Below are 27,543 nucleotides of genomic sequence, written 5' to 3' on the forward strand. Positions count from 1 at the left end.
CTTATGGTAAGAGAAATGGGAGTGCTGAGTTTGTGATCTCAGAGGTGGAGGGATGTTTTAGGAAAGCAAGTGCCAGAAGTAATATACAGGTGAAATGAAAATTTTTAGAGAAAAATAATGAAGAATAATCATGAAGTCAAGGAATTTGAGGAGTGAGATCCTAGTAATCCCTCTGCAATCTGCCTTCTGAAGGGTAGGGGCAACCATTGTGGCGATTACCCATTTGTAAATTGTTTTTAACTCCATTCTCCTGACTTTGTGTGTAGTTGAAGGTGTTTAGTGGTACTCAATCTATGCATATCTTATACTTTGAAAGTGTGACTACATACAAAAAGAAACCTAAAGCATTTTCCCATGCCCCAACTCTTAATTTTATAACAGGAAACAACTGGAAGAATGGCAGAAATCTAAGGGGAAAATCTATAAACGGCCTCCTATGGAACTTAAAACAAAAAGAAAAATAATAGAGGAAATGAATATTTCATTCTGGAAGAGTATGGAAGAAGAAGAAGAAGAAAAGAAAGCACAACTTGAACTGTCCAACAAAATTAACAACACTCTAACACAATGTCTGCAACTCATTGAGGAGGTGAGTAAGGAGGATAAGTTCCCAAAGCTTTGGCCTAGAACTTTACAGTTTTTAAATATTTTTCTTAAATATAGTATAAGAAAGATAACCTTGGTCTTAGCAGAAATTCATCTGCTTTTTCAAATACAGAATAGCAATAATAATGATGGCATGCACTTAAATAAAGGCTCTTATATGCCAGGCACTGTTCTAACACTTTACTTACATGATCTCGTACAATTATCAATAACAACTATTACCATGCCCACTTTACAAATGAAACTGAGGCACAAAGAAGTTGGAAAACTAACCCAAGCAGTCTGCCTCTCAAGGGATCCAAAAGGAATTTTGCCTTCTTTAGGCATCAAGGTCAAGGAGTAAATACTTGACATTTGGATATGAAGCTGAAGTCAAAGGCAAGGTCATGTATAAAATTAGGTTATCCTGATGACTCTGGGGAGCTATAATTGGCAGCTAAATTGTATCTTGGATTCTGCAGATAAGGATAAAGGAGATGGTAAGCAAAGGGTATGATCCCTAGGAGATGCCTTGAAGGAAAAATATATTAATAAAAAACCATTGGGTAGACATCTATACTAAGGTCCTTGCCTGAAGCAAACCAAATTCTGTCCTTTGGCTGATGGCATTGGACAGCAACAGAAAAAAGAAACCTTCAATTTAGGTCTATTCCAGGCAATTTTTTTGCAAAATTCAGTTAAACATTAATTATTTCCCCTTGATGGAACTAAAGTTCAATTCTTTTTTTGTTGTTGCTCTTTCTTTTGTTCTCATTGTATTAAAGAAAATGCATGAATACACTCTTTAACAATTTTTGCTTTAGATTTTATTTATTTATTTGACACAGAGAGAGAAGCAGAGGGAGCTACAGAAGAAGGAGAAGCAGACTCCCCACTGGCCAGGGAACCCTATGTGAGACTCAATCCCAGAAACCTGGGATTATAACCTGAGCCGAAGGCAGATGCTTAATGGACTGAGCCACCCAGGCACCCCCATGAATACATTCTTATTATTAAAAACATTTCAGGGACAATTGGGTGGCTCAGTTGGTTAAGCGTCAAGACTCTTGATTTCAGCTCAGGTCATGATCTCAGGGTCATGAGACTGAGCCCCATGCCGGGCTTTGCACTATGCCTGCGCATAGAGCCTGCTTAAAATTCTCTGGCTCCCTCTGCCCCTCCCTCCCTCTAAAAATAATAACAATAATAATATTAATAAAATTAAAAACATTTCAAATAGAAAGTGACTAGACCTCCCCACCAAGCACATCTGGCTCTTATATGCTCTTATATGCCATGCACTATTCTAACACTTTACTTACATGATCTCGTACAATTATCAATAACAACTATTATGCATGCACACACACCTTATGTATCCCAGGCTTCTCCCTAGACCTGACCACTATTACCAGTTATCCATCCAGACAGCTTTTATGCATGTACATACCACGTAGGCACATAGAAAAATGAAGTATATAGTTTTGTGAGTTGCAGTTATTTTATTTCAGATTTTGATATATGCTCTTTTGTTGTCTTTTCTTGTGTTTCCCTAATATTAGTATTATGCTGGCCTTGATAGTTAAGTTGGGCATTTTCCTCTTCCCTTGTACTCTGAAAATAGTTTATACAACATGAGAATTATTTTTCCTCTGAAGCTTTGATAAGAACTTGCTCATAAAGTCATCTAGACTATGGAGCATAGTTTTGGGTATATCTTTTCAATTTTTTCTGTGACCATTGGTCTATTGCGGTTTTGTATTTCCTGAGCTAATTTTAGTGATTCTGTGCCTTTTATTTAAAGATTTCTCTATCAGGGCACCTGGGTGGCTCGGTGGGTTAAAGCCTCTGCCTTTGGCTCAGGTTATGATCCCAGGGTCCTGGGATCGAGTCCCGCATCGGGCTCTCTGCTCAGCAGGCAGCCTGCTTCCTCTCTCTCTCTCTGCCTGCCTCTCTGCCTACTTGTGATATCTGTCTGTCAAATAAATAAATAAAATCTTAAAAAAAAAAATTCTAAAGATTTCTCTATCAATCTTTTTAAACGTCCATCTCTGGGGTTTTATTGATTTTTTTTTCTCTTGCATCAATGAATCTGTTTTTATGTTTATTGTTTTTAATTAGCCTTTTTAGTTGAAAGCTTAAATCATTTATGTCAATCTTATTTTCTTAAAAATACATTTTAATGCTATAAATTTGCCTCTGAATTTAGCTTTAGTCAAATCCTTTATGTTTGATTAGGTAAGGTTCTGTATTAGTCAGTCAACTCAGAAAAACAGAAACTGTACCAGGTATTCTTTTTTTTTTTCTTTCTTTCTTTTTTTTTTTTTGAGATCTTATTTACTTATTTTTTTTATTTTAATAAGCATATAATGTATTTTTATCCCCAGGGGTACAGGTCTGTGAATCGCCAGGTTTACACATTTCACAGCACTCATCATAGCACATACCCTCCCCAATGTCCCTTTCCCCACCACCCTCTCCCATCCCCCTTCCCCCCAGCAACCCTCAGTCTGTTTTTTGAGATTGAGTCTTTTATGGTTTGTCTCCCTCCCAATCCCATCTTTTCATTTTTTCTTTTCCTACCTCCCCCCAAACCCCCCACATTGCATCTCCACTTCCTCATATCAAAGAGATCATATGATAGTTGTCTTTCTCCGATTGACTTATTTCACTAAGCATGATACCCTCTAGTTCCATCCATGTCGTCGCAAATGGCAAGATTTCATGTCTTTTGATGGCTGCATAGTATTCCATTGTGTATATATACCACATCTTCTTTATCCATTCATCTGTTGATGGACATTTACGCTCTTTCCACAGTTTGGCTATTGTGGACATTGCTGCTATAAACATTCGGGTGCACGTGCCCCTTCGGAGCACCACGTTTGTATCTTTAGGATATATACCCAGTAGTGCAATCGCTGGGTCATAGGGTAGCTCTATTTTCAGTTTTTTGAGGAACCTCCACACTGTTTTCCAGAGTCTGCACCAGGTATTCTACTAGAATGAATGTAATGTAAAGTGTGTTTCACAATGTCTTATGTAAGTTCCCTAGAAGCAAATCCTAAGAGGAGAATTTGTTTGAAAGTAGTTTATTAGGAAGAGGGTCCCAGGAAAAACAGAGAGGATTGGGGATGTGGGCCCAGAAGAGAAAGGGAACAAGAAGGATGTGGTATCAAACAAAATCCATGGAATCTAACTGCAGCACAATCCCACAGGGGAGCTCTGGAGACTGGATCAGAGCTCTCAGAATCATCCTGATCAGGGCAAGGAACCTATAGTATTAATACTTCCATGGTCATTGATTAATGGCTGCCCCTGGGGAGATAAAAATCCCCAGGCACTCTGACTCTCTGGTACATACAAAGAGGAGCAGATGCTGACTGTTGGACATGAAAGAACCTTGTAAGCCTCAGTGCACAAAAATGGTACAGGGACCATCAGAGGAAATGTGGGTACTACACACAGGGCTGACAGCAAAAGGGAACCTGAGGTAACAGAGATGCTAACTTCAGAAAGCAGCTATTACCCACTGGGCTAAGGGGAATGAAGAGAGTTTGAGGGTATTAGAATCTAGAAGCTAGGAGAAATAAACTCCAACTCTAAGGAGGCCATACTACCTAGCAGATGCTGGTACCAAAAACTGGTGGAGGGGCCCAGCAGGGCTGGGACTCAGACCTTGAGGAAAGGATGCTACCACTGGGTGCTTTTGCCTCTGAGAGAGCACAGTGAGGCAGGATCTGTAAGCACCAGGAAAAAAGGTAGAGGCTAGAATCTACCGTTGCTGCCAGAGTGAAGGACCATTGCTGGGTGGCGAAAGAGGAAATCCCTCTCTTCTCCATGCCCACAGTCTCCCTCTATTTCCCCTTACTGGCAAAACCCTGTGCTGTGAAAACAGTGGGTGATTTACAGAATTCCAGCCCCAGTGCCCCAAAACAGAGGATAAAAGGTGGGTTTGGAACTAGGAGGCCATAGATTAATAATTGACAAGCATGCTCATTATTGTTCATCTCTAAATAGTTTGAGATTTCCATTTTGAGTTCTTTAACCTGAAAGTTATCTTAGAAGAATATCTTTTAACTTCCAGATAGAGTTCTGTTTTGTTTTGTTTTTCGTGACTATCTTTTTTTCCAGCTTCTAATTATACTACATTGTAACTGTAGCCTGTATGTGTTCTGCTTGATAGAATTTGTTGAAATGAATGTCTGATCAGTCATGGTGAATGTTCCATCTCTTAGGTGGATGTTGGAATTCCTGATTAATAGATTATTCCCTCCAGAACTCTCAACTTCTCTTTCATACCCTTCATTTCTCTGTTCAGTCACAGTGAGTTCTGGGAGAATCCCACAGCCAAATTTTCAGCTCATTGATTTCTTCTTCAATTCTGTTGAGATTTATGCCTCTTTCATGCAGTGTTGGTTTTCTCAGACATTGAGGATTCTTGACTGTGAGCTTACCTTTGGGGCTTCCTCCTCTCAGGGGGAGTAGGAGGCACTGCTTAGCTGAGTGTGCCAGTATCTGGGTTTCTGGTCATGGTAGCTCCCCATATTCCTCCTGATCCATGTCACTCTCTGCTATGGATACAAGCCAGAAGGGGACCAAATTAGTGAGGATATTTTAAAGTTACTTTTTGTGAGAATTAGTCCTTTTTATATATGCTGCATGGATCTCCAACACACACAAATATACACACCCCATGACCCTTGCTTACCTGTGCCATCCTTCATACTTCTGCTAGAAACATATGGAAATTCTATTCACTATTCAGTGTTCACATTATTATGAATATGTAAGAAATATATGAATGTTGATTCCTGTAGGGTTTGGTTTGGTTTGGTTTGGGGTTTGGTTTTGCATAAAAATGTAAACATATTCCTTACCTTCAGCTGTGAAAAACATTTTACGATTTGGTCTTGTGTAACTCTTAAAGTTGAATGACCAGTGTCAAAACTTATCGAAATATACTGTTTAAATGGATGCATTTTATTATATGTAAACTGTACCTCAGTAAATTTGAATTTTTTTAGAAATTAAATTAAGCAAAAGTGATCAGACTGATTTCTGCATAACTGCTCTGATGAACATTAGATGTGAGAATAACAGCAAAATGGTAATAATTACCTCTGGGTATTTTTTTTTTTTACAGGGTGTACCTTCTAATGCAATATTTACCATATTGTCCAGTATTCCTGAGGTCGAAAAATTTGCTAAATTCTGGATCTGTAAAGCAAAGTTGTTGGCAAGTAAAGGTCCCTTTGATGTTATTGGGCTGTATGAAGAGGCCATTAGAAATGGGGCAACAGTGAGTATCTGTCTTGGGTGGGTAACTTCTGGAAAATTCTCTCATGTTAGTTGTCTGTTGTTTGCAGTATGGCAGTCATACAATGTAATTGTAAACTTCTAATTTACTTCATCAAGTATACATAGATTATGAAGCACAAGTCCTTTATGTACATTTAATTAAAAATTTATTTGCTAGAGGGGCACCTGGGTGGCTCAGTCAGTTAAGCATCCAACTTGTGATTCCAATTCAAGTCATGATTTCATGGGTCATGTGATTGGGCTCCCTATTCTCCCCTCAGCAGGTAGCCTGCTTGTGAGTCTCTCTCTCCCTCTGCCTCTCCCCACTGCTTACATGCTCTCTCTTACTCTCTCTTTCTCTCTCTCTCTTAAATGAATAAATAAATCTTTTTAAAAAACTATTTTATTCAGTAGAAATAGTGTTTCATGTAAACTAATAGAATCACTGTTCTTGTTAAATGAATGTGTCTCACTTTACACTCATTGTAGAAATATGCACTTGTAGAAAGTAATAGCATGGAAAGTTACATCAATATGCAGTACTTACAAAATTATACCTCATCATAAAAAAACTAAAGATACATTAAGCCCAACATATCAATATTCACACAACAATAATTCAGAGCCAGTACATGAAAAAAATTTCATTGCAAAACCACTGTCTCCATATGACTTTTTTTAACAAAGACTTCATCCAAGTTTCATAACTCTTTTCACCTAAATGTCACTTTCCATGTCATTTTCTATTCTACCATACCTCTTCCCATTTTTCAAAATCAGAATTGTAGATGCACATAGTTTAAATAGTCAAAACCATCCAGTAAGTTTCCTTCCATAAGGCCTCCCATTTCCCACTTCCCAGAGCAAACTGATTATGTTCATATTTACCTGGATAGTTTCAGATAATGTGCTTAATTGCTATTTCTTGATTTTTCAGTTTTAGACATGATTTGTAGATTTCCAACTATGCAGGATAAGGATTTAACCCTCTTTCTGACACACATCCTGCAAATTTTGCCATCCTCCATATTTCCACTAGAGTTATATGGAATCCTGGTTACTGTTGTTATGAATAATCCTATGTTCATATTGTTATGAATATATAAGAAATACATGAATACATTGAGCCATGTAATACATACTAAGGTTATTTTACCTTTCAAGCATGATCTTCTAATTTTCCTGAAGTTAATTATTGTCTCGTTTTCCCTTTGCTTAGTATTTATTAGTATATAATTGATTCTGAACTTTTCTCTGTCTAAATTTCTCAATATTTCTTTTTTTAATTCAAGTTAGTTAACATATAGTGTAGTATTGGTTTCAGCAATAGAATTTAGTGATTCATCACTGACACGTAACACAAAGCACTCACCACAAGTGCCCTCTTTAATGCCCATCACCCATTTAACCCATCCCTCCACCCACCACCCCTCCAGCAGCCCTATAGTTCAGAGTCACTTATGGTTGGCCTCCCTCTCTGTTTTCATCCTATTTTATTTTTCCTTCTCTTCCCCTATGTTCATCTGTTTGGTTTCTTAAATCCTACATATGAGTAAAATCATTGATATTTGTCTTTCTCTGACTGACTTATTTCACTTAGCATAATACACTCTAGTTCCATCCATGTTGTTGCAAATGACAAGACTTCATTCTTTTTGATGGCTGAGTAATAGTCCATTGTGTATATATACACCACATTTTCTTTATCCATTCATAAGTTGATGGACATTTGGGTTCTTTCCATAATTTGGCTATTGCAGATAGGGCTACTATAAACATTGGGGTCCATGTGCCCCTTTGAATCCAGTTTTTGTATCCTTTGGATAAATACCCAGTAGTATAATTGCTGGGTCTTAGGGTAGTTCTATTTTTAACTTTTTGAGGACTCTCCATACTGTTTCCCAGAGTGGCTTTACCACTTGCATTCCCACCAATAATGCAAAAGTATTCCCCTTTCTCTACTTCTTCACTAACAACTATTATTTCCTCAGTTGTTAATTTTAGCTATTTTTACAGGTGGGCAGTGGTATCTCCTTGTGGTTTTGATTTGTATTTCCCTGATGCCAAGTAATGCTGAGCATTTTTTCATGTGCCTCTTAGCCATTTATATGTCTTCTCTGGAGAAATGTCTGTCCGTTCATGTCTTCTGCCCATTTCTTAATTGGATGATTTATTTTGGGGGTATTGATTTTGATAAGTTCTTTTTTTTTTTTAAGATTTTATTTATTTATTTGACAGAGATCACAAGCAGGCAGAGAGGCAGGCAGAGAGAGAGAGGAGGAGGCAGGCTCCCCGCGGAGCAAAGAGCCCCATTCGGGGCTGGATCCCAGAACTCTGGGATCATGACCTGAGCCAAAGGCAGAGGCTTTAACCCACTGAGCCACCCAGGCACCCCTTGATGAGTTCTTTATAGATTCTGGAGACTAACCCTTTATCAGATATGTCATTTGCAAATATCTTCTCCCGTTCCATTGGTTGCCTTTTAGTTTTGTTGATTGTTTCCTTTGTTGTGCAGGAGCGTTTTATCTTGATGAGGTCCAAAATTTCTCAATACTTTTAAAACATCAGATAGCTTATCGATTTCTTTTTCTTAAAGACCCTTCTCCCAGAACTTTCTGACAAGTTCCAGTCTCTACAGGTTGCTCTTTACCACTATCTTTGCCTATTATTCTGGGACCTTTCACCATTACCCTCACATTCCCATTTCTATCTGCATTGCCTGTTTTTCTTCTCCAGTGCTTTTCTTCTCTCTCTGTTGTTTGTGTTGTTGTTGGGGGTGGTTTTATTTTTTTTTAATTTCATTATTTTTAATAGAAAGAGAGAGCCAGTGTTTGTGCATGGCAGGAGGGGCAGAGGGAGAGAATCTTCAACAGACTTCCCACTGAGCACGGAGCCTCACTCAGGGCTTAATCCCATGACCTATGAGATCATGACCTGAGCTGAAACCACAAGTCCAACCCTTAACCCACTGAGCCACCCAGGCACCCCTCCAATGGTTTTCTTCTCTCTCTGTTTTGTGTTATTGCTGTTGGTGGTGGTTTTCTTTTCTTGTCTTTTCTTTTCTTTTCTGTTGTTCATGAAAAGCTTTACTCAGATGCCAGTAAAAACTGGGCTGTATACAAAGATGTGGCTTGAAAAAGCTCTGGACACACCAATGAGGTTTTACCACAGGGTGATCTGGCTAATCCAGTTGGTTGAAGAACCTTCAATATCTAGATCTTAACTCTAAAATTGCCCATATTGTCTAAAGAAGGATCTGGAAACCAGGTTACCAGTGTTGGGGGGGAGAAGAGAGCTGGGAATCTCAACCTTCAGCATGGAAACTTTCATTTATCCCTTTATTTCAGTGGGCATCCCCACCTTCGATAGTGCTTGATATTCCCCAGAGACTTGGAAAATACATCTTCAGTTTTCTGTTAGGGTAAAGACTTGGAGGGGCACCTGGGTGGCTCAGTCGGTTAAGCTTCTGACTTTGGCTTGGGTCACGATCTCAGGACCCTGGGATTTTGCCTGGCATTGAGCTTCCCACTCAGCAGGAAGTCTGCTTCTCCCTCTCCTTCTGCCTCTAGCTCTTTCCCAGCTTGTGCTCTCTCTGTCGCTCTCTCAATTAATAACATCTTTAAAAAAAAAAAAAAAAAGACTTGGAGGTCTGACTGCTGAACTGATGCTCAAGTCCTCCTGATTTTGACCCCCCCCCCCATTCATTCTTGAGCCTTTCAGAAAGGCCCTGGGGTTGAATCATGTTGTTTCTCTGCCACACTGCCAGCTTAGGATTCAGCTCTTTCCTGTCGGTTAAGTTGGTTATCTCTTCCTTCTACATCCTTCTACATTCTAGCTTCCAAATCTTGTTGCTATTTCCTCTATTCTTTGTAGTTATTGCCCCCTTTAATCCCATTATCATTTCACTAGAGTTTCCATAGGGATTAGAAATAAATGTATATTCAATCCATCGTCTTTAACTAGAAGCCTGTAAAAATGTAAAATTTGTTTGATAAATGTTTTATATAATTCAGACTTTTCGCAATGTATTCTGTGCATTTATTCCCATTCCCTTAAGCTTGAATTATGTTAGACTTTGTGAAAATGTATGAACAGCTTTGCTTTTATGTTCTGTTGTCAGTTTACATCTATCATTTATTTGATAGAGAATCCCAGATCAGAAAGACCAGGCTCCTTCAGGAGTCTGCTTCTCCCTCTGCCTGCTGCTCTCCCTGCTTGTGCTCTCTCGCTCTCTCTGAAAAATAAATAAATGAGTGAAATATTTAAAAAAAAAAAGAGAGAGAGAGAGAGAGACACCTGGGTGGCTCAGTCGGTTAAATGTCTGCCTCCAGCTCAGGTTGTGATGCCAGGGCCCTGGGTTCAAGTCCCACATCAGGCTCCCTGCTCAGCCAGGAGTCTGCTTCTCCATCTGCCGGCTGCTCTCCCTGCTTGTGCTCTCTCTCTGTGACAAATAAATGAATGAAATCTTTAAAAAAGAGAGAGAGAGAGAAAGGCCAAGCTCCAAATATAATATTCCTATGAGATATTACAGTTCACTTATGTTGTTCTACTTCATGGAATGGCTTAGATACTTTAAAAAGGAAGTCTATCTCAGATAATTTTACCAGAAAAGTACTTTTTTTAAAAGATTTTATTTATTTTTTTGACAGAGAGAGAGCGATCACAAGTAGGCAGAGAGGCAGGCAGAGAAAGAGAGAGGGGAAGCAGGCTCCCCGCTGAGCAGAGAGCCCAATGCGGGGCTCGATCCCAGAACCCTGAGATCACGACCTGAGCCGAAGGCAGAGACTTAACCCATTGAGCCACCCAGTTACCCCAGAAAAGTACTTTTTAATATTTACCAGAAAAGTACTTTTAATAATAATGGCTTTTTTCTAATGTTTTGTTTTTTATGTTATGTTTAATAGTGTATTTTATATGTTATGTCTAATGTTATGTTTTTATGTTACTAAATAAAAGAAGAAAGAAAGGAAAGACTAGGGGAAATTATCCAAAATGCTAGCTAAAGGCTCTATTTGGGGGAGTGCCTGGGGGGCTCAGTCGTTAAGCATCTGCCTTCAGCTCAAGTCATGATCCCAGGGTCCTGGGATTGAGCCCCGCATCGGGCTCCCTGCTCAGCGGGAAGCTTGCTTCTCCCTCTCCCACTCCCCCTGCTTCTGTTCGTCTCTCGCTGTGTCTCTCTGTGTCAAATAAACAAATAAAATCTTTTTAAAAAATAAATAAAGGCTGTATCTGGGTGGTTGGATTACGGGTGATTTCTCTTTTTAAGTTTCACTATTGTTCAGTTTTTCTGTAATGAGGTATATGACTTTTATGATAAAAACAAAAATCCAGTAAAGACAACACTAAAAACGTATGCTGCATTTTTGTATAACTAACTTTACATCTTTGGGCCAGAATCTTTATGTGGGGATACATCTTCAGTGGGATCATGTAAGTCAAGAAGAAAATTAACTGATTTAAAGAAATGTCGCTACAGACAGCTTTCCATAAGCACATTTCTTCATTAAAGCATGCCAGCATTTAACCAACATTTCCTTTGTTCCTTCATTTTTTACATAAAGCTGTAAATCTGAAACTTTTTAAATGTTATTTGTAGTCAGATAAGAGATTTTTAAAAAGGAAACATTTTTCTTAAAAAAAAAAAGCTTATTTGATGTTAAGCAAAGTTCCTTAGATCATTTCCTCCATGAATGTTTTTAATACTATTTATGTATTTTCTTTCTTCCAGCAAATACAAGAGTTACGGGAAGTTGTTCTTAATATTTTGCAAGACCCAAACAGAACCACAGAAGGTACTGCTATTTTTGTATTTAAATTTCACTCCCTTTAGGGGCGCCTGGGTGACTCAGCGGGTTAAGCCTCTGCCTCCGGCTTGGGTCGTGATCTCAGAGTCCTGGGATCGAGTCCTGCATCAGGCTCCCTGCTGGGCAGGGAGCCTGCTTCCTCCTCTCTCTCTCTGCCTGCCTCTCTGCCTGCCTCTCTGCCTACTTGTGATCTCTCTCTGTCAAATAAAGAAATAAAATCTTTTTTAAAAAAATGTTTTAAATTTCACTCCCTCTAGCCACTCAAGTAAAAGCCATCAAGGAACACATAAGGGAAAAAAGAAAAGAATTATAAGTCCCCTGAAATCCCTCTCACTTCTTGGTTTCCATAGCCTAGCTTTTTCAGCCATCATCATCAGCTGAATTATTTCTATTATTACAAGTAAATATACTGCTCAACACCAAACATAGGTTGTTTTCACAAGAGCAGCCTATGGTAGGGTATCTTGATTCCCTAGAGTGCTAGGTGGGAGAAGACAAGTGGCTCTTTCTCAGACGAGACTGAGGCAGAAGGGAGAGATGCCTCTGTGTCATAACAATCCACCTGTACTCACACAACCAAATCCACATTGTAGCCTTTAAAAATAGAGGCACCTGGGTGGCTCAGTCTGTTAAGCGTCTGCATTTGGCTCGGGTATGATCCCAGGGTCCTGGGATCAAGCCCTGCCTCGGGCTCCCTATGGGGGACACTGTTTCTCCCTCTGCTGCTTCCCCCTGCTTCTGTTCTCTTTCTCTTTCTGTCTTGCTCTCTTTCTCAAATAAATAAATAAAATCTTGGGGCACCTGGGTGGCTCAGTCAGTTAAGCGGCTGCCTTCAGCTCAGGTCATGATCCCAGGGTCCTGGGATTGAGCCCCGCATCGGACTCCCAGCTCAGCAGAGAGCTTGCTTCTCCCTCTCCCTCTGCTTGCTGCTTTGTCTCCTTGTGTTCTCTCTGTATCTCTCTGTCAAATACATAAATAAAATCTTAAAAAATAAATAAATAAAATCTTTTTTTAAAAAAATCAGCTGGCGCAGGAACGTTTTCATTTAGCTAACCATTGCTATCATTGGTTAGAACCTTTAGAAAACTCTTCTATGAAAATTACTGTGCCAAATACAGTGAGTGGCCCACTCTAATTGCTTATATTTGTCATATGAATGGAAAGAAAAAACAAGCTCCACTGAGAAAAGAAAACAGATTATTTTTCTGATCTTAGAAGGTGACAAATGTTCCTCCTTTAAGACAGATTGAACTTTGGGGAACAACCAAGTCATGTGGAATGATAGCTAACTAATCTATTACTTTTGGGAATAAGGTCACAGAGGAGATATGCCCAATGGTGCTCTTATACTGGGAATGATGCTACTATTCAGATATTTGTTTGTAATTCATGGCATTGTTCTTCAAAGGGGTAAGAAGAAAGACAGGAATCCGTACCTTTCCCACCTCTTGGCTCCCCCAACCTCTTTTAGGGTCTTAGCCTCCAACCACAATATCTGCCTATCTCAATCCAAATTTCTTCCCTTCCTTTCGGTTGTTGTGATTGAGCTATCATGTATATTGTGTTCAAACAAGACATTTTTTCACCCATTGCCCAAGGTAATAATCATGTAGTCATCTCTGGGTAGGAAGGGATTAGAAGGTCAACTGAGTTAACCTTAGTGAGTCAAAGAAATTGACCCAAGTTATGGTATAAGGTAAAAAAAACAATAATTAGTCCCTAAGGGAACCTCTAATAAGAGGTGGGAATGTGTTCAGAATGTGGAAAAACTATCAAGGATCCATCTAAAGGGATAAGGAGACCCAAAGAGTGTCTGGAGAGCTGGTTAGAAGGATGGCCTCGTACAGCAGAGCAAATTAGAGGGCTGAGCGGGAAAAACTACACGTCTTACTTCAAATCTGTTACTCTTTTTTAAACTGGGAAATCACTGTGTATGTTGATTTTTTATTTTATTGCCTTTTAGGTTCAGTATTAAAACCTACTGCTAAACCTTACTTTCCTTCTTGACCTTGCACACACAGGCGTTACCTCCGACTCTCCAGTTGCTGAGACGAATGTAACAGCAACAGAAGAACTGGCCGACAAGACCGAATCTGAAAAGTCTTGTCTGTCTCTGAAAGAGGGAGAACAGGTTACAGCAACACCCCAAATAACCAAGGCAGAACAGGATAATCATCCTGGTATCAAATTACAGATCGCCCCGATCCCTAGGTAAGCAAACTCTAAGTAGGCTTTGTGTCCACGGGTCTAACTCTAGCCCTGTTCTCAGTTTCACTTCTACAGACGCAGAGTACCAGCAGTTTACGGAAACCCCTGCGTCATGTGAGGACAGGTGGTCTAATGTCAAACCCATCTTTGACATTAAGGAAAGGAGCTGAGGGTGAGGGGAGGGTTGGAACCACTGACAGGAAGACCTGTGCCCTTTCTGTGCACACACGCCATCGCCCTCACAGCACTCTGAGGAGACCTGACCCGCCATGAGGAAGGTGGTGCTGGAGTGTGGAGACAGGTTGGAATGGGTTTCCCCTCCCTCCTGGACTGGGTACTGCAATTACAGATCCCACCCACCTTTCCTCCCAGGCCCCGGGGCGGGGACACAAAATGCCAAGCAGGGGCAACCTCTGTAGCTATAGGAGGGAAGGGACGGCGAATAGCCCTATAAGAACAGGCTGCGCCGTCGGATACGTGCTAGGTAGAAGTTGCACGTTTTATTGAAAAAGTCTTTGATGTTTGAATAAGTAAAAGTTTAAGGCAGAATTCATAGGAACTGTGTCCAGGTATCAGTGCCATTTCCTAAAACGTTAACATCAGTCTCTATCCATGATCTTAAAAAAGGCTTCCGAACAAAAGCACCACGACCACACAGTTCTGTATTTTAGTTCCCTGGAAAGCACAGCTGGGCCTCTTCCATTCCTAAACCCCCTCTCTCTCCTGCCATTACAGCCAACTCACAGAAGGACGAAGGCAAGCAGGGGGTCTGAAAACCACCTCTTGCTGACTCTGGAATTTATTATGAGAGTTTTTAGCCAACCAGCCTGCTAGTTTTCTTAGGCTAATGTCATCAGAGGGTTTATGAGATGTAGAACAGATTCACTACATGAAAGTTCTCTGCAGACTATCCTCAGGGCTACTTTTATTGGAACACATTAAAGTTTACAAGGAAGATGCCCAGTTGGCCCAGTTTCAGTTTGTGGTTTGTCCACCGTCTTAAAAGAGGTTTTTTGAATAATCTTCTGTCAAAGCCAGAAAGAATCTTAGAATTCATGTGTCCCACCCCACTTGGTGTTAGGCCCCATTTCCTTAAAACCTATCAACTCTTTGAAGGTTCATGGAATAAACAAACACCCACTGCCAAGTATCAAAGGCAAACCACACTTAACACTTCGGGAGATTCTGAATGCCTCCTTCTATCTCGCAGAATAAGCGGCTTGCCCGAAGTACAAGACATGAAGCTCATCACCCCCGTGCGGCGCTCGGCCAGGATTGAGCGGGCGGTGTCCCGCTACCCGGAAATGCTGCAGGAGCATGATGTGGTGGTGGCCTCGCTCAAGGAGCTATTAGAAGTGGAAGAAACAGAGTGTTTCATATTTCGTAAAAATGAGGCCTTGCCTGTAACATTAGGGTTTAAAATCCTCGAGTCCTAATTTCTTAATGTCTTTTTGTTTTTGTTGTTAAAGGTGTTTTCAGAGCCTTGTCCAGGTGACCTGGCCAAAACTTTATAATGGACAGGCAGACTGCGGGCTCTCAGGAGTTCGAAGCCCCTGGGCTTACTCTCAAATTTAATATTCCCACGGGACTGTCGTGGGGGATTTAAGACTACAGTTTGCCACAGTTTTTATAGTACGTAAATTTTAAACTATTGACTATTCATTTACCCCACAAGTATGGTAAACATTTTCACCTTATTGACCTAATTTACTCTCAGTAGGCTCAGTAGTTCTTTTTTACATGAGGAGGCTGGTGCCACAGGATGATAGACTTTCCTTCCTGCATCCAACTTCCCAGAGGGGGCGAGTCCTCCCTGCCCCGGTGAGGGGAGCTTAGAAGCTAGCTTTCCAGACCAGATGCCATGCGACAGACTGATCAAATTCCCTCATTTTACGGAGCCGATGCTAGCTATGCTTTTGCTCAGATGTCCCAGATGACTCTCGTATGCGACTCTGACTTCCGTCACAGTGTCCCTATAGATGAGGGGCAATTCCCGTCCTGTCTGTGCCAGGGCTTCTCCAGTGAAACACAGCCGTATTAGTTGTCTAGCTTTTATATCCAAATCTAATTGTGCATTTGTTATTCAGAAATGCTTCAAAGAAAAACAAAAGGGAGCAGGGGAGAGGGGTGGGGAGGGCCACTTGCTTCTTCAATTCTTTGCTATGGGGACACTTGGCCTGAGAAGACAGTACAAGCCCCAGAGACTATCATAGGTTGCCTTTCCTTCCTCCTGGGCAACTCTTCTTGGAAGGGTAAAATTAGAATCATTATGTAAATATAATGTATAGAAAAACCTAGCCAACATATTGTGAATTTTTAAATTTTAGCTCTCTTAATATTTAAGTATTATCTAAAACAAAAAAATTAAATTTTGTTCATTCCTGCTTATTCATGCATTTTATTTATTATTAAAAAAAAAAAACAGTGATGATGGCTTGGTCTAGTGAATTAGGGTTTTGTCTGGGGAAACACTATTAGGCAATCTCAAGAGACCTCACAATGAACATTCATTACCATGAAGAACTCACCTTGATCAGAGTCTGACCATCATCCCCACCCAGGAACTAGATTTCATCACAATGAGGGAAGCACCATCTCTCTAAGTCAGGTTTATAATGACAAGGTTCATAAAACTGAGCTATAAAGCCATAAAGTTAAAATACTAATTTTCAATAAGAATAAATGGTCACCATGACCAAAATGCAGGAATCCACACAGCCAGCCCTTTCCTTCCCTTTGGACAGACTCCCTTCACCTGCGAAGCCAAATAATGCCCAGGGAGTTGCCGAGAGATCACAAAATCTGAAAGCCTGTGTTAGGTTTCTGTCGGTTACTAGGGGAAAAGTCCTACACACACAAACAATAGCGTAAGACACTGTTATTTAGTGCTTCCTCTGACTGGGTTCTGTACCCCTTATCTCACTCCATCTTCACAGTAGCCTTATGACATAGGTATGGAGAAGCTCGTTAGACGGTCAGTGATAGGGCTGAAATTTCAGGCTCAAGGTTGTCTGGCGCCAAGTCCAGAGCTTTCAGTCCCCACCTCTACTCCAAGTAAGGAAATGAGGAGTGAGAAGGTGATAAAGTAGGAGAACTTCTTGAACTGTTCCCATTTACCAAACAGAAATTGCTATGAGAGCCAGAGTACTGTGGTTTATTCTACAAATGAGGTGACCTGATCACATTTTTTACCAGGCCACTAACTCAGGGATGATGCTTCCATTCCCTTCCTTTCTGATTGCCCAGGGCTGAATGTCAGAATGAGGGTATCCATTCAGCTGCTGTAACTAGTCCCAAAGGGAAACTTGTCTCTCTTTCATCAGCAGTTCAAGTGAAACTGTCCATTGTTTGGTGCCAGGCCCAGGCCACGACTGTACAAGGGGTACAGCCTCATTCATGTGGCCAAGGATGGCTCTCAACCAAGGTCACATTCCAGCCAGAGGCATCAGGGAAGAGAAGAGGTAGAAGACATGCCCCTCTCCTTTTAAGGCTACGACTTGGAATTTGGACACATTATTTCTACTCAGGATTGCGGGATTGTAACTTTGGGCACATGCACTTATCTCCAAAGAACCCTGGGAAACATATTCTGCCCAACTAAAAATTCTTCCAGAGGTGGGACTATCAGTATCTACTATAGTCTTTGGAATAATGAAGTACATTTCCAACTAAGGTATAGATAAATGGGTACAGAGGTAACATTAGGTTTAAAAAGGGGGGGGGGGCACCTGGGTAGCTGAGTGGGTTAAGCCTCTGCCTTTGGCTCAGGTCATGATCTCAGGGTCCTGGAATCGAGCCCCGTGTCGGGCTCTCTGCTCAGCTGAGAGCCTGCTTCCCCCTCTCTCTCTGCCTCCCTGCCTACTTGTGATCTCTCTCTCTCTCTCTGTGTCAAATAAACAAATAAAATCCCTTTTAAATTTTTTAAAAAATAAATAAAAATAATTTTTTTAAAACCTGCATTAAATGAATAGCCCCCAATAGAAGTATCTTTCACCCTACGCTGCCCCAGCTGACTTCCTACTAGCTTAGCAGAGTTCTAATCCAAAGCCTTCTAGTCTTTCCCCACTTCCTCTTGTCTTACAATCCATCTTTTGCCCCACCCTATCCCCGTGACATAATAATAAACCAGGTGACTGACGTAGTCCACTCAGTAAAACATACAGGACGCCATAGATGCCCGAGATGCAACAATGAGCCATGTGACCTGGCCCCATGAAGCCAAGAGTTTTAAGGAAACGGAATAATCACCAGAAAGAGAGGTACCTAGGATGGGACCAACAGAAGGATCTGATCCCGTCAGGAAGGTGGAAAACCCCCTCGAGTCTGAGGCAGGAGCAGGTTTAACAGGAGAAGAGGTAGGGGACACTTCAGGTAGAAGAAAAAAAGCATGCAAAAGGCCCTTTGGCCACCGCCTCCCCCTCCCCCTCCCTCAGACCCACAGAGCCCTTCTGGTTGATTTCTGTAGTATTAGTTACTAGTTACTGCACCATATTTCAGCCATCTTTCCAGAAAAGCATGGGCCCTAGGGGCCGAGCAATTTTCCTGATAAAATTCTACCCTCTAGCCCTTGAACAAGAATGTAGTGTTTGAAGACACAAGGTCAGGGAAAGCTGGTCTCTGCCTGGAGAAGCCGCTTTACAGATTCAGGCCCAAAAGTCAACCCAGGAAGAAGAGCAAAAGGCTTTAGCAGTCCCAGACCTGGAAGCTTCTGAAACTCTCTCAGGACATGGCCCATTGTTCCTTAATGATCCTCAGATATTTTAAATGTTTCCCTCGATTATCCACATAAAGCAAAACTAGTGAACTGTTTCACAGCCCTGTTCCTTCGAGCATTTGTCATTTTGGTTACGTGGGTGTATTCATTTTAAGCCTCTAGATGATGCCAAGTGATGCTACCAGCAGATGAAACAGGAACTACAGAAGTGAACTCGTCAATGACATCAGAACAGAGAAGGGCCCAGGCTTAGTGTCACAGAGCAGCTCCTGCCAAAATAAAGCACCAAGCCTTTAAGTCATGAGTATGACTTGTACATGTTTTAATGCATGCACACAGCAATCTCAAAGATGTTCGGGCTGTCTCTTTCACTGTTTTTCGTAATGACCTGGAGAGAAAGAGCAGTCAATGCAGTCATCTACGGCCAATCGAGTATTACTATTATTACTAGTAACAGAATCAAAGTGCACAAAAATACTCTTTTAATTTAAAAAATGTGTAGGGTGCCTGGGTGGCTCAGTTGGTTGGGCGACTGCCTTCAGCTCAGGTCATGATCCTGGAGTACTGGGATCGAGTTCCACATCAGGCTCCCAGCTCCACGGGGAGTCTGCTTCTCCCTCTGACCTTCTGCTCTCTCATGCTCTCTCTTACTGTGGTAAGAGTCTCAAATAAATAAATAAAACATTTAAAAAGAATGTGTAGAAATAAAACTGGATGTGACCAATGATGCAGCTCAGGAGAACTGGGTAAAATAATTCCACCTGTTATGCCTGTTTTCAAATGGTTCCAAGGCCACAGTGGGTGTCTTCTAGGATAATGACAGTACTCCCTCCTCCCTAAAAGAGGTGTTCTTAGGCTCCAAATCTGTTACATTTAGATTTCAGTATGATTGCTTTTTCTCTCTTCCGTACGTTTCTATTTACCTGAAAAAAAATATCTCAGGTAGAAGACAACAATGGATTGACCAGGATTCAGTCAACCTCAAAGCAGTCTCCCTGGTCCTCTTCCCTCTCTTTGCCCTCAGCCTTCTAAGAAACAAAGAAAGCTGGTTATGGAATCCGTCCTCCCGAGCTTACACAATGGCTCCCAACCCTGGGGTAGAGAATGTGCCAGAATGCCCCTTCTTGGTCTGGGATGGAGATGAGGGGTACAGAAATCAAACCACACACATTCCCCAGAGGCCCCGCAGGTCCTGATGGGGATGTGTCCAGCCCTCTGGGGGCTTGAGTTGGAAACATAGTTGCAGACCACTGATAAAGGACTGTTAATGTTCTTGAACTGTAAGCTTCTCCTAGGCAGGTGTAAAGTAGCTTATGATTCCATTTCTAAATTTCTGGGCGTGCAGGAGGCACTCAGTAAACAGTAGCTGAAAAAATGCACACCGAGCCAGGCACCACCCAGCCAAAGGAAGCCTACGAGGTGGATGTTTTAAAAATCAGGGCTCGGGGGGTGCCTGGGTGGCTCAGTGGGTTAAAGCCTCTGCCTTCGGCTTGGGTCATGATCTCAGGGTCCTGGGATCGAGCCCCACATCGGGCTCTCTGCTCGGCGGGGAGCCTGCTTCCCCCTCTCTCTCTGCCTGCCTCTCTGCCTGCTTGTGATCTCTGTCAAATAAATAAATAAAATCTTTAAAAAAAAAAAAATCAGGGCTCGGGAGGAAGAACCAGACTAGGAGCCAAGACTGCCATCATGAAAGCTGGAGTGTCCACTCGCAGGGGGACCAGGAAGCATGACGTGACAAAGGAGCTGAAGCAGGGCCCCTACTCATTGTGTTTACAAAAGCTGTCTGGAGAGGAATCCTAGCTTGGAAGAGCACGTGTTCTGCAGCCTTTTCCAGAGTGGGAATGGATTTGTCAGATGAATCGGCCGAAAGCGGTCTGGAGAGGTGGAAGGCACCAGCTAACCTCTGAAGAACAAAACCTGTGAATTTGGGCTCAGAGCCAGTGCTTCCTGGCCCTGAGGGACCCAATGCCCCATTTTGAAAACAAACACTTTAATTTCTTCTTTTCTCCCCTGAATCGAAATTCATTGATAATGTGGTTAGTGTCTCCACAATTTTAAAAATCAATGTAATACTATAACATAGGAGAAATCCAGAGCAAAGCGATATATGATAAAATAGTAAAATTCCAACATAAATACGGGAATTTTCAATTACGCTTGAAGACAAGATGCCTCCTTGGTTGAGTACCATTCCATTGGGGACCCCTACTCTAGCCCAGGATAACCCCCAGGTGGCTGAGCTCCCCCAGAACAGCCAGCTGGCGCCTCCCAGCTCCACTGTGGATAGAAGCAACCTGCCTTCTCCCAGCAACTCACCCTCTGGAGGTAGAAGCAGGGGCAGGAGAAGGGACCCAGGTTAGCTTGTTCTGGCTCCACAACTGACTCATGGGGCATCTGCAGAGACACGTGCCAGTGGTGATGGAACAGCTCCTTCCATGGCAAGACATTCTGGAAGCCCTCGGTTATGCATAGACAACGACAACCCACCACTTCACTCACAGCTCACAGCTGCTGGCTTCCTGCTCAATAATGCTGCAGAAGAGGAAGCCCAGGGCGAGGGGCGGGGGGGGGGGGGCGGTGCCGGGGGGAGTCAGCCGGAGAAGGAAGTTTCTAGTAAATGGACATCACTTAATCCCAGGCCAGCATGGATGAGCAAAGGCCAGGTTTCTTTACATGTTTCCCTTTGGTGCTCAGGTTGCTTTTTCTTCACCTCTTGGTCACTACATTAGCAATGACATTTAACTATATTTCAGACCCCCAGCTTTGCCACAGGAATTCTCTAGCCCTGCTCATCTAAAAACCTGGCGATGAGATGAGACTGCATCCTGAGAGCTCACTCCCCCCTTGCCAGTGTGTGGCAGTGGGGTGGAGGGGACAGAGCATGTCCCCAGTTCTTCAAGAGACTGGGTTCAAATTCTGACCCTGCAGTCTACTAGCAGCATGACAGCAAGATACTCAGGTTCTCTGCACTTCCATTTCACATGGAACAATGAGGACTTTAAAGCGTACTCTAGGGGTGCCTGGGTGGAGTCATTAAGCGTCTGCCTTCGGCTCAGGTCATGATCCCAGGGTCCTGGGATTGAGTCCCACATTGGTCTCCCAACTCCGTGGGAAGCCTGTTTCTCCCTCTCCCACTCGCCCTGCTTGTGCTCCCTCTTTCGCTGTGTCTCTGTCAAATAAATAAGTAAAATCTCCCAAAAAAGACCTTCTCTGGTGGGTCATACTGAGCATTAAGCAAAATTACTTTAAAAAAATGAAAAGGCACCTAGCCAATGCAGGAAACCCAGGAGACACTCAGAAAAATGGTTTTCCCCTCTCAAGCTCCTGGAAGGCAGCTGAGAAGGGCAAGGAAAGCAAGGGGCAAGGAACCCCGGAAAATCCTTTCAAGTCTAGATCCTCGACATGAGACTCCATGTCACAAGATGAAAATATTGACACTTTTTTGAGAGAATTGACACACGTGCTCAGGGACGCGCTGCCTGGGTTGGTCTCATGGCTCCCCGCTAAACCCAGTGACATCATCCCCACCTCCACCTCCCTGCCCTTGACCCAGGAGCATGCGCAGGTGTTCCACAGGAAAGCCAGCTGAGGCGTTTACTGTACCATCTGCTGCTTCGTCCATTTCTCCTGAAGTCACCCTGTGTTAACGAAGGGAAAGGGACTACCGCCTTCCTCCTAGCATCTGGTATCCTCTCTACTAAGGAAATACTGAGTTAAGTTGGTCTCAGTTTAAAGCATTTGGGAAGGCTGGGCAGGAGGGAAACATCCTGGCAGCGGCATCTTATCTCTATCACTGTAACTCCTCCCGAGCCTTTTTTATGTCCCACAATTCCCTGTAAGGCTTGGACCCACTTGTCCCTGGAGGTGGGAGATTGGGTCTGGTGACCTTGAAAGCTCTTGGTCGGGCTGGGGACCAGAGGGTCCTTCTGGGGCAGAAGGTGAGGGATGCCGGGGAAGCTCTGCAGGGACCTGCCAGCTCCAGGGCCGCCCGATACATCAAGCTGAGCAGGTAGGGAAGGGAGCTGAGGCAGGTGGCAGCGTAGAGGTCTGCAGAGCCCATCAGCTGGTTGGAGAAGATCAGTTGGCAGAAGCCACAGCGGACGGGCTGCCCATCATGCTGTAGCACAGGTCCAGCTCCAGGGTAACTCTCCGGCAGAGGAGAGATCCCACCCCACCCGGACCTGTGTCACCCACAGCCAATCCTACCCTGCTGGGGCCAGGCCCCGCTGCACCCTCCCTGTGTCTATCACCCCCAGAACTTGAGGCCTCTGCCCCCGGGTAGGGAAGGAGCTGGGTTCTCTAAACCCAGAGGCAGCAGCTACTACTGGTGCTTCAGGTGGTGGGGCAGCTCTCTGCTTTGCCCGGGCCTCCCTTCCCTGCTTTCCTCACAGTTACCTGCCTGGACCTGGAGAGTGACCACCAAACTAAACCCTCCATTTAATGTAGCTTCTGATGCCCCGAGAGAGCGCGTGCAGAGGCTCATCTTCCCGGCCCCATGCCTGCCCCCTCCGCAAGCCCACCACCCCATCATCAGGCCTTGCTTTCAGCGTCTAGAGAACTGGTCTGGACCTTTACTCCCACAGGGACCAAAAGCTTGCTCTTTCCCCTCATGGAACCTCCGTTTTCTCATCTGTACAATAAAGGTAACTGTCCCTGCCCAGCCCACTTCTCAGGGCTAGGGAAGGATCACACAGTAGGCAAGGGCTTTATATAGGGCAAAGGCCCTGAAGAGATCCTTCATTATTCAGCCCTGCTGGCTCTGTGAATGCTAAGTGGCCTGAATCCCCCTGACGTGGCCTATGGGACTCTCCCGGCTTTGGGATCTGGTCAGTAGTGCCACAGAGCATCTTCCTTCCTCCTCTTCCCAGGACCTATCAGCTCACTGGCCCTCAGACCCAACTCCTGGGGCGACTCATCAGGCTGTCCCTATTCGCTGATCACAGCTAGCTAATCAGTCAATGGACAGGCCTGCACATCTCAAGGAAGGTTAAGGGAGATGGAGAGACGCACCACAAATCACCCCACAGGCTGAAACTCGGCCCTTCTGGGGCAGCACGCAGCTGTCATTTGGAACATGGGCCAGCAGAGGGCACCAGCAGACAGGGACAGCTGTGGCCCTGCAGCGGTTGGGGAAAATCCCGGAACTGGGCTCAGGAACCTGGGACTGAGCAGCTCAGCACGCTTACCTGAATATCCTTTGTAGTAGGATTGATGACTTGCAGCCCATAACTGCTCCCGTCCATGCGCCTGCTGCAAAAATGGCTACGTGACCCAGGAGGCCTCCGAGATGCAGGCGCAACCTCTCTTGACCTCTGTGGAGGTCGGAGGGCACTCTGCGGCCACCCAGGGAGGGCGCTGGGCTGGGGTTGTGCTGAGTGGGTAAAGAGGAGGGGTCTAGAGTCACAATGTGACCCAAGGGGTCAGAGGGATCCCCAAATCCAGTTTAGCAGGGAAGGCCAGCCTGGAACAGATCGTGATTTCCTGACCACTGCACAGGACCCTCCATTCCTCTCCCCTATGCGGGCTGGGTTCTCACTGGTACAGCTCTGTCAGGCACACGTTCAGCCTCTTCAGCTCCTCCCTCTGCTCTGAAAATGGACAGGGGACAGCGGGGGGTTGTGGGGGGTGAGTGACAGCCCTAACTACCTTTGTCTGTCCCAGGCCCAGTTCAACCTGTGGTGAGGTCACCAGGGGTCAACATACCAAGCTGTGTGCATAACATCCTTCACCCCTTCCTTTCTTTGAGTGAAGCTCCACCCAGAGCAAAGCAAAGACAGCAGAGGTCCTGTGGGACAGGTGAGGAAGCTGGTCAGGGAGTCAGGTGACCCACCCAAGGTCACATGGTAATGACTCAAACCCAACTCTTAGAACAAACCCGAATTGTTTGGGCTTGAAGCCGCTCCTGACCCCGAAGATACCAGTCATTCCCAGGTGGGGGAGTGGACCGTCCACTCTCAGAGTCCTCAGCTGATGGGGAGGGTAGAGTCAGGTGGGGAAGGAAGCCTCAGACTATGGAAACACCACAGCACTCTGGTGTCGGGACATAGGAATTTGAGTCAGCCTTGCCCTTTCTGGCTGTGTGACTTTGGGCAAGCTGCTTAACCTCTCTGGATCTCTGTTTCCTCTGTTTCCCTGTCCCTGTTCCGCTCTGGTGAAGCACAGAGTGGACAATATTATTATGGTCACTACCAACCCCCAACAGGAAAGAAGACAAGATAGTGAAGGGCAGGCCTCTGCGCTAGCCACCCGTGGCCCCCTGCCAGGTCCTGACCGCTCCACAGCTCACCCTTCTCTTGGGTCCAGATGCCCAGCTCCCGGGACAGCTCAGGAACCACTAGGCAAGTCCGCCAGCCCTGACACTTCTTAGACTTGAGGAGGTCCCCAAGGATGCGGTCCCCAACATACAGGATATCCTTCCCCCGCACCCAAAGCAGCTCACGCACCACGTCCGAAAAGCCTGCCCCACCATGGAGGGCAGGCTTGCTCGCAGCCCCTCTTGCCTGGTAGGCAGGCTGGGGACATGGGGACATGGGTTCTTAGTAGGGTGCCTTTGGAGGCGGGGCGAGGTGGGAGCTAATACCTCCAAAGTGAACAGCCCAGGGTTGGTGGGGCCCCATGTAGGTGCTCATGTGGAGCTTACCTAAGTCCTGGAGGGGCAGAGGGGCACCCTGGTCGGAGACAGCAGGGGCATGGGATCGGCTGGGGTAACCACGGGGGTGAGGGAGGAAGGAGGTGAAAGCCCCAAAGAGTCCCCTTGTTCCCTGTCTCCAGGGACGGACAGAGCAGCCAAGAGGCAGCTGCCAAGGGCAGATCCAGCCTCAGGGGCAGGTGCCCTCCCCACGATGTGGCCCACCGGTCAAGGTTCATGGGGCCTCAGCAGCCCCCTACCCACCATCACTGTGCTGACCCATTTCAGCACCGTTCCCTCAGCAAACAAGCAGGGCTATCGTGTGTCTACCACAATCAGGTCGAAGTCAGACCTCCAGGGCCTGGCTGAGGCCTCAGCCTGTTGGGGCAGGCGTGGGAGAGCATGTGCCGACTTGTGCACGCAGTCTGGGACTCCTGACCCTGACACGTGTCACAGTTGCTCCCCGGTCACCCACCCCCTGACCTTGGCGGGAGCACCTGCCCAGGTTCAGCCACGCTCTGCACTGGTGAAAGCTTGCCCGCACTCAGGTCACAAGCCATCCGTGTGCTGGAGTCCTGACCCTCAGCCCTGCGACACCCCGGCTCCCCAGCACCCATGACCAGGACCATGCCGGCACAAGGAAGTGTTCAAAAGGTATTGGTGGAGGCAGGTGTTGGCTATTGTGCCGGTTCTCAGTTCTCACTCACAGCACTGGGGCAGAGACCCAGGGACACAGGACCCGAGCACGGCGGCTGAGTGCGAGCCCTGCTCACCCGTTTGCCTGCCAGGGACTCCGGGTCATACACCCCCCACCCCCAGACGTCTGATTGCCTCTTCATAGCTCCTCCAGGGCGGTAAGTGGTCTTCTCCACCCCTCCAGGGCCCTCCCTCGGCCTGGCTGAGGTCACCGGCCTCTCTGACTCCCTCCAGCCAGGCCCATACATGGGAAACGCCCCTACCACAATTAGTTCCCTCCAAAGGGGAGGACCAGACATGAGCAAGGCCCTCAGCACTGTGGCCTGGCCTGGCCCTCCCTGTCTTTGGCACACGCTCCCCAGCCAGGCACGTGGCATTCACCTCACAGAGGCCAAACAGGCAGGTCCAGATGGCCTGGCAAAGACAGGGCAAGGGTCAAGGCACCCAGCTGGGCGGGGCTGGGGTCACTGCCTGCCTCTGCCCTCACCCTGCAGGACACACTGGGGACCACAGGAACAACATGGTGAGAAATTGTTCAATCCACTGAGACCTTAAAAGGCCAAGAAATGGAATGCAAAATGCCAAACAGACCCGGAGGGTAGCAGGGTCTTGGCTCCTCCTGACCCCTTCCTGTTCCTACAGGGCCTCAGCTTCCTCCAGCAGCCAGAAAGGAGGCTGTTCTCTGGGCTCCGATGGCTGAGGCTGTCCCCCCACCCCATCCACAGACTCACATCCGTGTAGTAGTAGCTGCTGGTGGTGGCCAGAAACCCTTTCCCATCCTCCTTCCTCTTGCCCAGCAGGGTGGGGATTCGCACCTGGAGCAGAGGTAGACAGATGTCACTTCCAGGGGTGGGGCCTCTCCCAGCTGCCCCCAGGATCCCTTTCTCGGCTCTCAGCCTCCCAGGCACAGCGCTCCAGGCCGGGCAGGAAAGTCTGTGAGCACAGTTAGGCTATAGAGCTCTGGCCACATCTCGAGGAGGGAGTTAGGGACAGAGCCCCACTGCCCTAGGGAGGAGGGGGACAAAGGGACAGGCCTGGTCATGACCCACTCACGTCCTTCTCCACATATTTGTCTAAGTCCTCCAGGGTCTTCTCCTTCAGACAGACCTACAGGTGGAGCAGAGGGGAGTGTGTGTGTGTGTGTGTGTGTGTGTGTGTGTCCAACCTGCCGGCAGGCCTGGGTCCAAGATGCAGAGAGCCCAGACCACAGTCCTCAGCAGGCATAGGAATGGAAACTCTATGGGGGCAGAAGCCTTCAGGGTTGGTCCAACAGAGCCAAGGGCAGACAGGACAAGGGTCCTGGGGTCCTGGGCCCTCACCAGTGGGTGGACATTATCCATGGCCTCGCACACATCCTGGAAGAGGCTTCGGAACAACATGAAGAGTTTCCCATGCTAATAGCCAGTGTCACAGCTGGGGCAGGCTGTGAGGACAGCGGAGCATGATATGGAGGCCTGAGGTGACCAGGAAACCTGGACCCTGTATCAGAGTCATCCCTTGAACCACACTGAGTTGTGTCCCAGCTCTGCTGGAAGGGGCATCACCCCAGGCTGTGGGTCATCCCTTGGAGGGGAAGCCTGTTACAAGGTCAGGCCCCCGCCTTCAGT

The 27,543-nt window shown here is 45.4% G+C and overlaps 2 protein-coding genes across 2 annotated transcripts in view; one reads left to right on the forward strand and one right to left on the reverse strand.

The window, feature by feature from the left end:
* CKAP2L (cytoskeleton associated protein 2 like) overlaps positions 1-16,308 on the forward strand; it is a 31,008-nt gene extending 14,700 nt beyond the window's left edge. The window contains exons 5-9 of the mRNA XM_080813738.1: positions 382-589; positions 5,732-5,887; positions 11,615-11,678; positions 13,712-13,901; positions 15,109-16,308. Coding sequence (XP_080669864.1) covers positions 382-589; positions 5,732-5,887; positions 11,615-11,678; positions 13,712-13,901; positions 15,109-15,334 — 844 coding nt within the window. The 3' untranslated portion in view covers positions 15,335-16,308. The remainder of the gene's footprint in view (positions 1-381; positions 590-5,731; positions 5,888-11,614; positions 11,679-13,711; positions 13,902-15,108) is intronic.
* Positions 16,309-18,934: 2,626 nt separating this feature from the next.
* NT5DC4 (5'-nucleotidase domain containing 4) lies at positions 18,935-27,315 on the reverse strand (the record flags this gene model as incomplete). The annotated part of the gene is given in 8 exon segments (XM_080813657.1): positions 18,935-19,000; positions 20,929-21,006; positions 23,799-23,983; positions 24,899-25,124; positions 25,505-25,555; positions 25,559-25,618; positions 26,668-26,751; positions 27,256-27,315. Coding segments are annotated over 8 exon segments (810 nt in total).
* Between the last annotated feature and the right edge of the window lie 228 nt (positions 27,316-27,543).

The sequence above is a fragment of the Martes martes genome, assembly GCF_963455335.1.
Source record: "Martes martes genome assembly, chromosome: 9".
Classification (NCBI taxonomy): domain Eukaryota; kingdom Metazoa; phylum Chordata; class Mammalia; order Carnivora; family Mustelidae; genus Martes; species Martes martes.